Raw genomic sequence first — 16945 nt, 5'->3', positions numbered from 1 at the left:
TTAGTTATCTGCTCCATAGCATACTTACCCATGAGACATTAGTAATCTGCTCCATAGCATACTTACCCATGAGACATTAGTTATCTGCTCCATAGCGTACTAGCCCAGGAGACATTAGTAATCTGCTCCATAGCGTACTAGCCCACGAGACATTAGTAATCTGCTCCATAGCGTACTAGCCCACGAGACATTAGTAATCTGCTCCATAGCGTACTAGCCCAGGAGACATTAGTTATCTGCTGCGTAGCATTCTAGCCCATGAGACATTAGTAATCTGCTCCATAGCGTACTAGCACACAAGACATTAGTAATCTGCTCCATAGCGTACTAGCCCAGGAGACATTAGTAATCTGCTCCATAGTGTACTAGCCCAGGAGACATTAGTAATCTGCTCCATAGCGTACTAGCCCATGAGACATTAGTAATCTGCTCCATAGCGTACTAGCCCATGAGACATTAGTAATCTGCTCCATAGCGTACTAGCCCACGAGACATTAGTAATCTGCTCCATAGCGTACTAGCCCAGGAGACATTAGTAATCTGCTCCATAGCGTACTAACCCATGAGACATTAGTAATCTGCTCCATACGTACTAGCCCACGAGACATTAGTAATCTGCTCCATAGCGTACTAGCCCACGAGACATTAGTAATCTGCTCCATAGCGTACTAGCCCACAAGACATTAGTAATCTGCTCCATAGCGTACTAGCCCACGAGACATTAGTAATCTGCTCCATAGCGTACTAGCCCAGGAGACATTAGTAATCTGCTCCATAGCGTACTAGCCCACGAGACATTAGTAATCTGCTCCATAGCGTACTAGCCCAGGAGACATTAGTAATCTGTTCCATAGTGTACTAGCCCACAAGACATTAGTAATCTGCTCCATAGCGTACTAGCCCACGAGACATTAGTAATCTGCTCCATAGCGTACTAGCCCACGAGACATTAGTAATCTGCTCCATAGCGTACTAGCCCACGAGACATTAGTAATCTGACAATAGCGTACTAGCCCACAAGACATTAGTAATCTGCTCCATAGCGTACTAGCCCAGGAGACATTAGTAATCTGCTCCATAGCGTACTAGCCCACAAGACATTAGTAATCTGCTCCATAGCGTACTAGCCCACGAGACATTAGTAATCTGCTCCATAGCGTACTAGCCCACAAGACATTAGTAATCTGCTCCATAGCGTACTAGCCCACGAGACATTAGTAATCTGCTCCATAGCGTACTAGCCCACGAGACATTAGTAATCTGACAATAGCGTACTAGCCCACAAGACATTAGTAATCTGCTCCATAGCGTACTAGCCCACGAGACATTAGTAATCTGCTCCATAGCGTACTAGCCCACGAGACATTAGTAATCTGCTCCATAGCGTACTAGCCCACGAGACATTAGTAATCTGCTCCATAGCGTACTAGCCCACGAGACATTAGTAATCTGACAATAGCGTACTAGCCCACAAGACATTAGTAATCTGCTCCATAGCGTACTAGCCCACGAGACATTAGTAATCTGCTCCATAGCGTACTAGCCCACGAGACATTAGTAATCTGCTCCATAGCGTACTAGCCCACGAGACATTAGTAATCTGCTCCATAGCGTACTAGCCCACGAGACATTAGTAATCTGCTCCATAGCGTACTAGCCCACGAGACATTAGTAATCTGCTCCATAGCGTACTAGCCCACGAGACATTAGTAATCTGCTCCATAGCGTACTAGCCCACAAGACATTAGTAATCTGCTCCATAGCGTACTAGCCCACGAGACATTAGTAATCTGCTCCATAGTGTACTAGCCCATGAGACATTAGTAATCTGCTCCATAGCGTACTAGCCCAGGAGACATTAGTAATCTGCTCCATACGTACTAGCCCAGGAGACATTAGTAATCTGCTCCATAGCGTACTAGCCCACGAGACATTAGTAATCTGCTCCATACGTACTAGCCCATGAGACATTAGTAATCTGCTCCATAGCGTACTAGCCCAGGAGACATTAGTAATCTGCTCCATAGCGTACTAGCCCACGAGACATTAGTAATCTGACAATAGCGTACTAGCCCACGAGACATTAGTAATCTGCTCCATAGCGTACTAGCCCACGAGACATTAGTAATCTGCTCCATACGTACTAGCCCAGGAGACATTAGTAATCTGCTCCATAGCGTACTAGCCCACGAGACATTAGTAATCTGCTCCATAGCGTACTAGCCCACGAGACATTAGTAATCTGACAATAGCGTACTAGCCCACAAGACATTAGTAATCTGCTCCATAGCGTACTAGCCCACGAGACATTAGTAATCTGCTCCATAGCGTACTAGCCCACGAGACATTAGTAATCTGCTCCATAGCGTACTAGCCCACAAGACATTAGTAATCTGCTCCATAGCGTACTAGCCCACGAGACATTAGTAATCTGCTCCATAGTGTACTAGCCCATGAGACATTAGTAATCTGCTCCATAGCGTACTAGCCCAGGAGACATTAGTAATCTGCTCCATACGTACTAGCCCAGGAGACATTAGTAATCTGCTCCATAGCGTACTAGCCCACGAGACATTAGTAATCTGCTCCATACGTACTAGCCCATGAGACATTAGTAATCTGCTCCATAGCGTACTAGCCCACGAGACATTAGTAATCTGCTCCATAGCGTACTAGCCCACGAGACATTAGTAATCTGCTCCATAGCGTACTAGCCCACGAGACATTAGTAATCTGCTCCATACGTACTAGCCCAGGAGACATTAGTAATCTGCTCCATAGCGTACTAGCCCACGAGACATTAGTAATCTGCTCCATAGCGTACTAGCCCACGAGACATTAGTAATCTGCTCCATAGCGTACTTACCCATGAGACATTAGTAATCTGCTCCATAGCGTACTTACCCAGGAGACATTAGTAATCTGCTCCATAGCGTACTAGCCCAGGAGACATTAGTAATCTGACAATAGCCTACTAGCCCATGAGACGTTAGTAATCTACTCCGTAGCGTACTAGCCCACGAGACATTAGTAATCTGCTCCATAGCGTACTAGCCCATGAGACATTAGTTATCTGCTCCATAGCATACTTACCCATGAGACATTAGTAATCTGCTCCATAGCATACTTACCCATGAGACATTAGTTATCTGCTCCATAGCGTACTAGCCCAGGAGACATTAGTAATCTGCTCCATAGCGTACTAGCCCACGAGACATTAGTAATCTGCTCCATAGCGTACTAGCCCACGAGACATTAGTAATCTGCTCCATACGTACTAGCCCACGAGACATTAGTAATCTGCTCCATAGCGTTCTAGCCCACGAGACATTAGTAATCTGCTCCATAGCGTACTTACCAATGAGACATTAGTAATCTGCTCCATAGCGTACTAGCCCATGAGACATTAGTAATCTGCTCCATACGTACTAGCCCACGAGACATTAGTAATCTGCTCCATAGCGTACTAGCCCATGAGACATTAGTAATCTGCTCCATACGTACTAGCCCACGAGACATTAGTAATCTGACAATAGCGTATTTTAGACCACTGAACCTTGAACCCTCCTCCATGAGATAACTCTTTTTGGTCAGACCCCACCATGATGCTTAACAAGCTGTCGCTCACATTTACACAAAGGTATTATAAATGAGCTGCATATTTGCATATATCTTTGTGTACAATTGCAGAACCCCATGAAAAATCTGTTTCTCAGTGTTTTTCACGTTTATGCAAACTGAGCTAAATTAGAAAACAATGATTCCCATTATATTGTGTTAATGCATATGATTGGATACAAAGATCTCACACAGCAAATCTAATGGAAGCAAATGAGGGCTCCTTAGTGTGCAGATCTATTGTCACATGCATAGGACATATATGGTGTCACATGCATAGGACATATATGGTGTCACATGCATGGGATGTATATGATGTCACATCCGCGGGAAGTATATGATTTCACATGCACGGGACGTATATGATGTCACATGCGTGGGACATATATGATGTCACATGCTCGGGACGTATATGATGTCACATGCGCAGGACGTATATGATGTCACATGCGCAGGACGTGTATGATGTCACATGCACAGGACGTATATGATTTCACATGTGCAGGACGTATATGATGTCACATGTGCACGATATATATGATTTCACATGTGCAGGACGTATATGATGTCACATGTGCAGGATCTTTATGATGTCACATGTGCAGGATGTATATGATCTCACATGTGCAGGATCTTTATGATGTCACATGTGCAGGATGCATATGATGTCACATGCGCAGGACCTATATGATCCCACATGCAGTAGAATATTTGTAACAGAGGAGTAGTCAGTCTAGTTGCTCTCAGTCATACTGAAGAGCAGAAGGAGCTGTCTTACTTTAACCTTTCTTAATCTTGTCTAATTCTGTCTCTCTCTCCTTGCTTGGGGTCTGTCCTCTTGTTCTTCCCCTTGCCTGTCCCTTTTTATTTACTGGTTAAATTCATGTCCCCCTGGCATGATGCTCCATCTCTCCCCAACTCCTTATTCTGCTCCACCTCTATATTTACACTGCTTCCCCTCTGGGGGCCATCTCCTCTCACCCTTTCTTTTAACACTGGCGTATCTTATTTCAATCTCTTTGCATGCCTACATGTTGTCTCCTCTTTACCTATCTATGTATGCTGCTTTTCTCTGCCCTCTCTGTATGCTACCTCCTCTCTCCCCATCTCTGCGTGCTACCTCCTCTCTCCCCATCTCTGCATGCTGCCTCCTCTCTCCCCATCTCTGCGTGCTGCCTCCTCTCTCCCCATCTCTGTGTGCTGCCTCCTCTCTCCCCATCTCTGTGTGCTGCCTCCTCTCTCCCCATCTCTGTGTGCGGCCTCCTCTCTCCCCATCTCTGTGTGCTGCCTCCTCTCTCCCCATCTCTGTGTGCTGCCTCTTCTCTCCCCATCTCTGCGTGCTGCCTCCTCTCTCCCCATCTCTGTGTGCGGCCTCCTCTCTCCCCATCTCTGTGTGCTGTCTCCTCTCTCCCCATCACTGTGTGCTGCCTCCTCTCTCCCCATCTCTGTGTGCTGCCTCTTCTCTCCCCATCTCTGCGTGCTGCCTCCTCTCTCCCCATCTCTGCGTGCTACCTCCTCTCTCCCCATCTCTGCATGCTACCTCCTCTCTCCCCATCTCTGCGTGCTACCTCCTCTCTCCCCATCTCTGTGTGCTGCCTCCTCTCTCCCCATCTTTGTTTGCTGCCTCCTCTCTCCCCATCTCTGTGTGCTGCCACCTCTCTCCCCATCTCTGCGTGTTGCCTCCTCTCTCCCCATCTCTGTGTGCTGCCTCCTCTCTCCCCATCTCTGCATGCTGTCTCCTCTCTCCCCATCTCTGCGTGCTGCCTCCTCTCTCTCCATCTCTGTGTGCTGCCTCCTCTCTCCCCATCTCTGCGTGTTGCCTCCTCTCTCCCCATCTCTGCGTGCTGCCTCCTCTCTCCCCATCTCTGCGTGCTGTCTCCTCTCTCCCCATCTCTGCGTGCTGCCTCCTCTCTCTCCATCTCTGTGTGCTGCCTCCTCTCTCCCCATCTCTGGGTGCTGCCTCCTCTCTTCCCATCTCTGTGTGCTGCCTCCTCTCTCCCTATCTCTGTGTGCTGCCTCCTCCCTCCCCATCTTTGTTTGCTGTCTCCTCTCTCCCCATCTCTGCGTGCTGTCTCCTCTCTCACCATCTCTGTGTGCTACCTCCTCTCTCCCCATCTCTGTGTGCTGCCTCCTCTCTTCCCATCTCTGTGTGCTGCCTCCTCTCTCCCCATCTCTGTGTGCGGCCTCCTCTCTCCCCATCTCTGTGTGCGGCCTCCTCTCTCCCCATCTCTGCGTGCTGCCTCCTCTCTCCCCATCTCTGTGTGCTGCCTCCTCTCTCCCCATCTCTGTGTGTGGCCTCCTCTCTCCCCATCTCTGTGTGCGGCCTCCTCTCTCCCCATCTCTGCGTGCTGCCTCCTCTCTCCCCATCTCTATGTGCTGCCTCCTCTCTCCCCATCTCTGTGTGCTGCCTCCTCTATTCCCATCTCTGTGTGCTGCCTCCTCTATTCCCATCTCTGTGTGATGCCTCCTCTATTCCCATATCTGTGTGCTGTCTCCTCTCTCCCCATCTCTGTGTGCTGCCTCCTCTCTCCCCATCTCTGTGTGCTGCCTCTTCTCTCCCCATCTCTGCGTGCTGCCTTCTCTCTCCCCATCTCTGTGTGCTGCCTCCTCTATTCCCATCTCTGTGTGCTGCCTCCTCTATTCCCATATCTGTGTGCTGCCTCTTCTCTCCCCATATCTGTGTGCTGCCTTTTCTCTCCCCATCTCTGCGTGCTACCTCCTCTCTCCCCATCTCTGCGTGCTGCCTCCTCTATTCCCATATCTGTGTGCTGCCTCTTCTCTCCCCATCTCTGTGTGCTGCCTCTTCTCTCCCCATATCTGTGTGCTGCCTCCTCTCTCCCCATATCTGTGTGCTACATCCTCTCTCCCCATCTCTGTGTGCTGCCTCCTCTCTCCCCATCTCTGCGTGCTGCCTCCTCTCTCCCCATCTCTGCGTGCTGCCTCCTCTCTCCCCATCTCTGCGTGCTGCCTTCTCTCTCCCCATCTCTGCGTGCTGCCTTCTCTCTCCCCATCTCTGCGTGCTGCCTCCTCTCTCCCCATCTCTGCGGGCTACCTCTTCTCTCCCCATCTCTGCGTGCTGCCTCCTCTCTCCCCATCTCTGCGTGCTGCCTTCTCTCTCCCCATCTCTGCGTGCTGCCTTCTCTCTCCCCATCTCTGCGTGCTGTCTCCTCTCTCCCCATCTCTGTGTGCTGCCTCCTCTCTTCCCATCTCTGCGTGCTGCCTCCTCTCTCCCCATCTCTGCGTGCTGTCTCCTCTCTCCCCATCTCTGCGTGCTGTCTCCTCTCTCCCCATCTCTGCGTGCTGCCTCCTCTCTCCCCATCTCTGCGTGCTGCCTTCTCTCTCCCCATCTCTGCGTGCTGCCTTCTCTCTCCCCATCTCTGCGTGCTGCCTCCTCTCTCCCCATCTCTGCGTGCTGCCTCTTCTCTCCCCATCTCTGTGTGCTGTCTCCTCTCTCCCCATCTCTGCGTGCTGCCTTCTCTCTCCCCATCTCTGTGTGCTTCCTTCTCTCTCCCCATCTCTGCGTGCTGCCTCCTCTCTCCCCATCTCTGCGGGCTACCTCCTCTCTCCCCATCTCTGCGTGCTGCCTTCTCTCTCCCCATCTCTGTGTGCTGCCTTCTCTCTCCCCATCTCTGCGTGCTGTCTCCTCTCTCCCCATCTCTGTGTGCTGCCTCCTCTCTCCCCATCTCTGCGTGCTGTCTCCTCTCTTCCCATCTCTGCGTGCTGCCTCCTCTCTCCCCATCTCTGCGTGCTGTCTCCTCTCTCCCCATCTCTGCGTGCTGTCTCCTCTCTCCCTATCTCTGCGTGCTACCTCCTCTCTCCCCATCTCTGTGTGCTGTCTCCTCTCTCCCCATCTCTGCGTGCTGTCTCCTCTCTCCCCATCTCTGTGTGCTACCTCCTCTCTCCCCATCTCTGTGTGCTACCTCCTCTCTCCCCATCTCTGCGTGCTGTCTCCTCTCTCCCCATCTCTGTGTGCTGTCTCCTCTCTCCCCATCTCTGTGTGCTGTCTCCTCTCTCCCCATCTCTGTGTGCTGCCTCCTCTCTCCCCATCTCTGCGTGCTGCCTCCTCTCTCCCCATCTCTGCGTGCTGTCTCCTCTCTCCCCATCTCTGCGTGCTGTCTCCTCTCTCCCCATCTCTGCGTGCTACCTCCTCTCTCCCCATCTCTGCGTGCTACCTCCTCTCTCCCCATCTCTGTGTGCTGTCTCCTCTCCCCATCTCTGCGTGCTGCCTCCTCTCTCCCCATCTCTGCGTGCTGCCTCCTCTCTCCCCATCTCTGTGTGCTGTCTCCTCTCTCCCCATCTCTGTGTGCTGTCTCCTCTCTCCCCATCTCTGTGTGCTGTCTCCTCTCTCCCCATCTCTGCGTGCTGCCTCCTCTCTCCCCATCTCTGCGTGCTGCCTTCTCTCTCCCCATCTCTGCGTGCTGCCTCCTCTCTCCCCATCTCTGCGTGCTGTCTCCTCTCTCCCCATCTCTGTGTGCTGCCTCCTCTATTCCCATCTCTGTGTGCTGTCTCCTCTCTCCCCATCTCTGCATGCTGTCTCCTCTCTCCCCATCTCTGTGTGCTGCCTCCTCTATTCCCATCTCTGTGTGCTGTCTCCTCTCTCCCCATCTCTGCGTGCTGCCTCCTCTCTCCCCATCTCTGCGTGCTGCCTTCTCTCTCCCCATCTCTGCGTGCTGTCTCCTCTCTTCCCATCTCTGCGTGCTGCCTCCTCTCTCCCCATCTCTATGTGCTGCCTCCTCTCTCCCCATCTCTGTGTGCTGCCTCCTCTATTCCCATCTCTGTGTGCTGCCTCCTCTATTCCCATCTCTGTGTGCTGCCTCCTCTATTCCCATATCTGTGTGCTGTCTCCTCTCTCCCCATCTCTGTGTGCTGCCTCCTCTCTCCCCATCTCTGTGTGCTGCCTCTTCTCTCCCCATATCTGTGTGCTGCCTCCTCTCTCCCCATATCTGTGTGCTACATCCTCTCTCCCCATCTCTGTGTGCTGCCTCCTCTCTCCCCATCTCTGTGTGCTGCCTCCTCTCTCCCCATCTCTGTGTGCTGCCTCCTCTCTCCCCATCTCTGCGTGCTGCCTCCTCTCTCCCCATCTCTGCGTGCTGCCTCCTCTCTCCCCATCTCTGCGTGCTGCCTCCTCTCTCCCCATCTCTGCATGCTGCCTCCTCTCTCCCCATCTCTGCGTGCTGCCTCCTCTCTCCCCATCTCTGCGTGCTGCCTTCTCTCTCCCCATCTCTGCGTGCTGCCTCCTCTCTCCCCATCTCTGCGTGCTGCCTCCTCTCTCCCCATCTCTGCGTGCTGCCTCCTCTCTCCCCATCTCTGCGTGCTGCCTCCTCTCTCCCCATCTCTGCGTGCTGCCTCCTCTCTCCCCATCTCTGCGTGCTGCCTCCTCTCTCCCCATCTCTGCGTGCTGCCTTCTCTCTCCCCATCTCTGTGTGCTGCCTTCTCTCTCCCCATCTCTGCATGCTGCCTCCTCTCTCCCCATCTCTGCGGGCTACCTCTTCTCTCCCCATCTCTGCGTGCTGCCTCCTCTCTCCCCATCTCTGTGTGCTGCCTCCTCTCTCCCCATCTCTGCGTGCTGCCTCCTCTCTCCCCATCTCTGCGTGCTGCCTCCTCTCTCCCCATCTCTGCGTGCTGCCTCCTCTCTCCCCATCTCTGCGGGCTACCTCTTCTCTCCCCATCTCTGCGTGCTGTCTCCTCTCTCCCCATCTCTGTGTGCTGCCTCCTCTCTCCCCATCTCTGCGTGCTGTCTCCTCTCTCCCCATCTCTGCGTGCTGTCTCCTCTCTCCCCATCTCTGCGTGTTGCCTCCTCTCTCCCCATCTCTGCGTGTTGCCTCCTCTCTCCCCATCTCTGCGTGCTGCCTCCTCTCTCCCCATCTCTACGTGCTGTCTCCTCTCTCCCCATCTCTGCGTGTTGCCTCCTCTCTCCCCATCTCTGCGTGTTGCCTCCTCTCTCCCCATCTCTGCGTGCTGTCTCCTCTCTCCCCATCTCTGCGTGCTGTCTCCTCTCTTCCCATCTCTGCGTGCTGCCTCCTCTCTCCCCATCTCTGCGTGCTACCTCTTCTCTCCCCATCTCTGTGTGCTGCCTCCTCTCTCCCCATCTCTGCGTGCTGCCTCCTCTCTCCCCATCTCTGTTTGCTGTCTCCTCTCTCCCCATCTCTGTGTGCTGTCTCCTCTCTTCCCATCTCTGCATGCTGCCTCCTCCCTCTCTATCCCTCTATGCTGTCTCCTCTGCCTAATCCCTGTGTGCTTCCCCCTGTCTCTCTATCTCTCTGCCCCTCTCCCTGAATGCTGCTGACTTCTCTCATGTGCCATTTTAATGCTTCATCTTCTTTCTTCATGTTTGCACAATGTCTCCTCTCCTTCAATCCTAACATACTCTTCCTTCTATCACACATGTTGTGTACTGCCTCTTGTGCTATCTGTGTATGGTGCTTTCTGTCTCCCTGCATGTGGTCCTCTTCACTACCTTTGTTTACTGGCTTCTACCCTTGGTACTGGTGCTATCCCTGTGTGCTGCCGCTTCTCTTTACACATTGTGATCTACCCCAGCGCTCTCCGCTCCCCCTGCTCCCTGTGCTGAGGGTTTGTTGCTACAGGATAATGCAGTTTCAGCTGAAATCCGAGCTCTGCTATCTTCTTATTACAGCGACAGGTGTGTACAATGCAAGATCCTTCTCACATGGATGCACATGGGGTCTCATGGAAATGTGTCCCCTCTCATGTGTACATAATAGGCAGAAACAGCTTAGACCTCTGTAATATGCAGCATTATCAGTGTAACATGCAGCATTATCAGTGTAACTTGCAGCATTATCAGTGTAACATGCAGCATTATCAGTGTAACATGCAGCATTATCAGTGTAACATGCAGGGATCTGTTCTTATTTCTATTATGCACAAGGATTCACTCATGTACATAAGACACACAGACACCCTATCATGTATGTATACCTTCCAAGAGAGCTATATATAGTTATGTCTAGTGATTATGCCCCACTGAGACTAAAGCCTCAAAAACAGCAACACCAGAACTAGGGTAATGGTCTCACACTGGAGGGAAGCAAGTGCAGAGGTAATTTGCAGAAGCACTTCTTTACAGAAAGGCTGGTTGGTTCATGGAAAAGACACCCAGTAGAGGTGATACCCGGCACAAGGCTGTAAAGAGTATACACTTCAGAAATAAATATAGGCAGAATAAATAATCTTCTGGTTGCTATCTGCATGACCATCAGTAAGCAGATTTTACTTGCATATAATAGAACACCCATGAGTAGTGTCAGTATATTATTATAGTTATGTGATCTAAATATGTCTCTTTTATAGCTATTGAAGGCCTGGGTCCAGTCCCAGATCTCCTGTCCCAACGCATGAAGGAGTTTGAGCTGAAAAGAGGATTGGACCCACCACCCTGGACCTCCTTCTTCCAGAGCCCTCCTGCCGGCCTCCCCTCAGCTTCTTCGTCCTCAGACTGTGATAGTCCCCCTGCCCGCCCGGTCAGACATCGGCCTCGCACTCTCTCTCTGGATGCAAAGCTAACTTCTCTAAAAAACCGAGCACTAAGAGTAGCGGAACAGCCCCATCCCTGTGAGCCCTCCGGGACCCCTAGGCAAGAACGCACCAGTGCAGAAGGTAGAGGCTCCAGCAGCAGTGAAAGCAGCACCCCAGAATCAGATCTCAGATTTCAGAATCGCAAAAGCACAAGAGATCTGAAAACTAAGCTTGATCCCCGCAACTGGTTGCAGAGCACAGTGTAAAAGAGGGGAACTAAAACTACATTCTGCTGCCAGAAAGAGTTGGACTGTCAAGAAGAGGTCTTCACAAAAGCCATAAAAAGTTAATGTTACATTGCCCATAGGTTGGATCACAGAGGCTTAAAGGGGGCAATGGAGCTTCTGCTCTAACAAAGATATTTAACAGATTGTTTTCTCCTAATCAGTATGTTATGTCATTGTCATATCCCACTCAGTGGACACAATGCCCTTTTACGCTTCCTCCCCCCTCTGCTGGCTCTTTGACACATTAATTAATAGTTTACCTTTGACTGTGTGCCCTTTTATTAACTGCCCTTAAAAATGGGGTGTGTAATAACGTGCAATGCTTTATTGTTGGATTGTGGTTGTGAATAAGTTAAAACTGTATGGAGAGAAGCAGAAACAGCTTCACCAAATATCTACTAATGAAAATCTATTAAATACCAATAAACATTTATTGGTGAAAACTGCTTCGCAGTCACTCATTTTTTGGGATGCTAAGGTCATGGCAAGGGATCAGCTTCTGAGGTTAAAGAAAAGTACTGGTCCCAAGTTAAACACAATGGTATGGACCAGCAAGGAATGTCCAGATCACAAAATTAGGTTGGAGATGGAGACCATGTTGAAAGTCCAGAGCAGGCAGTGAGGTCAGGGGTGGAATCCAGCATACAAAGCCCATGGTATAAACTGAAGTCATGGTACCACCAAGGTACACAAGTTGACTTCAATTTTGGGGATCAGCAAGGAAAGTGTTTGTCATAAGCTGAGATGGTGACCTGTGGCTAACAAGACTACAGGTCATATGCTAAGCTAAGAAAAATGTTCAGGTTAAAAACTGAGGTGGAGAATGGACACCAGCAAGTAAAATCCAGTCTAGGGGGTAACAAGCAGAAAGACCATGTTACAAGCTGAACTAGGAGGTTGAGAGCAAATTAAGTCCATATCAGAAGCTGAGGCCATGTGTGGAAACAAAGAAGGGAAGTCCAGACTACAAACTAAGGCCAGTTCTAGAAATCAGCTGGGAAAATGTAATGATAGTACCGGTCATAAACTGAGCTCAGCTTTAGTCTCTGGCAGTACAGTCAGATGATAAACTGAGCTCAGCTTTAGTCTCTGGCAGTACAGTCAGATCATAAACTGAGGAAGATAGGATATCCCGGCTGCGCTAACTTGCGTTGTGACCTAAAGCTCCCTTACAGTTGGGTCCCTAGTTACCCAATAAAAATCTAACAGAACAGTTTATATGTAAGGAGCGCCTAACTGAAAGGCAAGGTCAGATGTGAGAAGGGTCGTGGATAAATACTTGAAGAAGAATAAATAGCATAAGATATGTCAATTTAATCTCTGAGTAAAACTGAGTGTATAAAATTGTGTTTACATACATTTAATATACAAATACATTTAATAACATGGATCCATGATACAATAATAAAAACAGAAGCAAAAAACAATGGTTTAAAATCAATTGACAGATAGTAATAGCAGTATGAAAATAAAAACAAATATAAGCAATATGACCAATATAATCAGTATTAAAACAACAATATTGGACCGCTCCAGGGTCTAAAATGATATAAAATATTAATGATATTCCTGTGTATAAAAACTTATAAATAACTTATAAAAGCTTAAATGTTCCCAAATCCATTAGTTCAAAAGTCCAAAAGAAATCCAGTGATCCAACTATTCCAATTATTGTTTATAATTCCAACGGTGAAAAAGATGAAAGTGAATGTGTACAATATTGATGAAAAAAATATTTAGTGCAAATTGTGTCCAAAAAAAAAAAAAAAATTTTTTGAAAAATCAAAACTCAAAAAATTCAAAAATATATTATAGTGTGAAATAATGTCCAAAATTGTCTAAAACTGAGAAAATAGTGTGGTGATTAGATGTACAAATCAAAAAATGTGAAAAACCAAAAAACTTGTCAGTGTTGGTAAAATTCTTGATGGTGCTTAGGTTATAAGCAAAAAAGAAGAAAAAACTCCAAACCTGTGAAGAAAAAAATAGTACAACATAGAGCAGTAACTTTTTAGATTAACTGAAATATATTGAAATGAAACTCACCATATAGGTCAACGCGTTTCGGCCCACCAATAGGGCCTTTTTCAAGACTGGCATATAGTGAGTAAAGATGGGCAATTTATATGTTTAACTCATAAAAATGGCGCCAAAATTGCTTGAATTGACCCGGAAGTTCATTAGGGGTCAGGTGTATAGTTTTATTCTACTAACTGCAATATGTCATGACCCTTTATATAACGATTTGTGGTAGTGTCCTTTTTGTTTGTTCTTATTTGTTCTTAATATTTGCTATTTGATTTATTATCTATGTCCCTTTCGATAAGTTTTAGGCAAAACCGGAAGTTCAATATTATCGCTAAACCGGATGTGTTCCATGTAATTCAAAACCGGAAGTGGGGCTTCTGCGTCAAACCGGAAGTGGGGCTTCTGCGTCAAGCCGGAAGTGGGGCTTCTGTGTCCAAACCGGAAATTATAATCGGTAGATTTAGACTGAAAATGTGATACCGGATGTTTATATTTTTGTTTTCCGGGTATTTGATTGATCCCCTTGTGGGATATTAGAATTCCCTCTTTTCTCATTGGGAGATATTATTGGTGTAAGCAGTATAACCCGAGATGTTAGTCTCGAGTCTGCCCTTTTGTTTCTGTATAATTGACCGATTGTTTTGCCAATTATTCTGTCTAACATTAGTATTGACCCAGGGGAGATCCCATTACTTCCGGTTTTTATGATTATGTATAAATGTGAATCAGGGTTTTATAATATATTTATATACTGGCTATTTGTATAATGAGCATTAAATTCCAACCCTATTGTTATCATAAGGGAATCTTGTTTTAATTGTCTCATAATGTTTATCTAGATTATGAACTGTCTAAAATTATGTCTAGTAGTAGCTGTTAGACTGGAACGATATAGAATAATTCTACCTTAGAATTTGTATTTAAAAATATATCGCACGTCTCTTCTAAGACAGTCTTCCAATCTAACAATCTGGATATTTACTTCATGTTATTGTGATTGTATTGAATGGGATTGATGTTAATGGATATATTTGTTATCCCCAAGTAAAGGTTTGTTATATTCTTATACCCTATCTAATTATAATTTATTAGTGGTATATATCCAGAGGACTGTATATCCCAGGTTGTTGCATAAGGAGGTACTATTGTGTATTGAGACAGATTGTAAGTAATAAATATAAAAAAACGATATTTAAATCGAATAATAGTGTATAATTTAGATTAAAAACGTGAATTAATTAGAATTAGGGTTGATGGTACCAATAAATATAATTATAATTAAATATAATAAAATTCGTTAAAAATTGATTAGAGGATAAAAATTATTATTATATCAAACATACGAGATAGATTGTATAAGGTCCAAGGTCTATTGGGAGTGGATTATTCTAGGAATCTAGCTAATCATCGAGACATATATTTATCTTGAGGGAGATTGTAAGGTGATCATAACGGTGGCCTTAAGGGAACTTGAGGACTCTATTTATTGAGATGTAATAGATGTGATAGATCCTCTTTGTTGTTCAGGCCCTTAGGGTACAGACAATCAAGTTCAAAAATCCACCTGGATTCAGAAATTAGGAGTTTTCGTTCATAGTCTCCTCCTCTCCAGTTTGGTTTCACCAATTGGATCCCAAAGTATTTTAGATCCTTCAGATTGCTCGTGTGGTGGATTGTGAAATGTCTGTACAAAGCAGTCTCTGTGTTACCATGTTCTACCTGTAAGATGTGTTCGCGTATTCTATCTTTCAATAGCCTTGAAGTTTGGCCTACATATTGCAGTCCACAACTGCACTGAATGATACAGATTACGCCTTTGCTGTTACATCTTATGAGGTCTTTTATTTTATGTTCTTTCTCTGAGTGTTTAGATTTGTATTTTTTAGTCTTTAGACCCCTTTTGCATGCTTTGCAGCTTATGCAAGGGTAGAAGCCTTTTACATTATTCCCAAACACATCATGTATTTCTGTGGTTTGTGATCGTGGAATACTAGGTGATAACATGTTTCTCAGATTGTCCGATTTTCTATATATAAATCTCGGTTTAGTTGTTAGTGTCTCCCCTATGACGTCATCATTTTTTTAAAAGTGACCAGTTCTTCTCAATTATTTTTTCTATCAGATGTCGGTTTTCACTATATTGGGTTATGAATGCTACATCGATAGTTCCATGGTCATTTAGAGTCTTTTTCTTCTTATCTTTGTATTGTTCTTTTCGATCTCTTTTCCTGACAGCCTCAATCTCTCTGTTTAGTGTGTTTTCTTCATAACCTCTTTCTAGGAATCTTGTTTTGAGTGTCTCAGCTTGTTCCTCCCACAGTTCAGGGTCCGAGCAATTCTTCTTAAGCCTGAGTAATTGCCCCTTTGGGATGTTTTGTTTCCATCTGGTATGGTGGCAGCTGTTGATGTGTATGTAGTTATTACAGTCCACTGGTTTAAAATACGTTGACGTTTTTATTTTATTTTCTTCCACTGTAATTTTTAAGTCCAGAAATGTGATTTCTGAGCTGCTAATCTCATGTGTGAATTTCAAGTTTTGAGTATTGTTATTCATCACATGAATGGTGTATTCTAAGTCTTCTCTAGTACCCTTCCAGATAATTAAAATATCATCTATATATCGATGGTAGGAGACCAGGTCCGCGCCTGCTGGGCAAGAGTCCCAGAAGATCATTTCCCACTGGCCCATGTATAAATTGGCGTAGCTAGGCGCGAACCTGGTCCCCATAGCTGTACCACATAGCTGCCTGTAGAATATGCCATTGTGGTTAAAATAATTATGTGTGAGGATGTATATGATTCCTTCTATGATGAATTGTTTCTGTGCTTCCGGTATGGTATTATCTTTGTTCAAAAAATATTGAACTGCCTCTACACCTTTATCATGTGGTATGCTGGTGTAGAGGGAGGACACATCACAGGTGACCAGTAAATATCCTTCTTCCCACTCGATGTTTTCTAAGATGTTTAATATCTGTGTTGAGTCCCGTATGTATGAAGGTAGGGTCACAACATATTTTTGGAGGTTCTTTTCAAGATACTCTGACAAGTTACTTGTCAGAGATCCAATGCCGGAGATTATAGGTCTTCCTGGAGGTTGGTGGAGTGACTTGTGGATCTTGGGGAGGTAGTAGAACACTGGAGTGATAGGATGTTTTATTCCTATATATCGATATTCTTTACTATTGAGTATGTTCTTCTCACTGGCCTCCCCCAAGATCCGATTAATTTCTTCTTTAAACTCCACTACTGGGTTCTTCCTTAGGACCTCATATGTTTCTCTATCGGATAGAATCCTATTGCACTCGGCCTCGTAATCATCCTTGTCAAGGATTACAATTCCCCCTCCCTTGTCTGCAGGTTTAATGACCAGACCATTATTCTTCTCGAGGGTCCTGATTGTGTTCATTTGGCTCTTTGATAGGTTCTGCTTATGTTTAGTAAGCTTAGTACGGTGTATGTTCTTCAGTTCACTACACACTATAGTCTCAAATGACTCAATTGCGCTTCCTTTACTTGTTACCGGATAGAAA

General features: G+C 46.6%; 1 protein-coding gene across 3 annotated transcripts in view; it reads left to right on the top strand.

Moving 5' to 3' along the window:
- The window catches only part of RTKN (rhotekin), a 356615-nt gene extending 344785 nt beyond the window's left edge, over window positions 1-11830 (top strand). For 2 of the 3 annotated variants that reach the window (XM_053704398.1, XM_053704397.1), the window contains exon 13: window positions 10933-11830. In XM_053704398.1, the coding sequence (XP_053560373.1) occupies window positions 10933-11363 (431 nt within the window). In that variant the 3' untranslated portion in view covers window positions 11364-11830. Of the gene's footprint in view, window positions 1-10158; window positions 10911-10932 lie in introns of those variants that run through there. The other variant, XM_053704399.1, reaches the window with a different exon arrangement.
- The last annotated feature ends 5115 nt before the right edge of the window (window positions 11831-16945 follow it).

This window comes from Bombina bombina, chromosome 2 (genome assembly GCF_027579735.1).
Source record: "Bombina bombina isolate aBomBom1 chromosome 2, aBomBom1.pri, whole genome shotgun sequence".
In the NCBI taxonomy this organism is placed as follows: domain Eukaryota; kingdom Metazoa; phylum Chordata; class Amphibia; order Anura; family Bombinatoridae; genus Bombina; species Bombina bombina.
The sequence above is the reverse complement of the archived record's forward strand: the minus strand, read 5'-3'. Positions and strand labels throughout refer to the sequence as shown.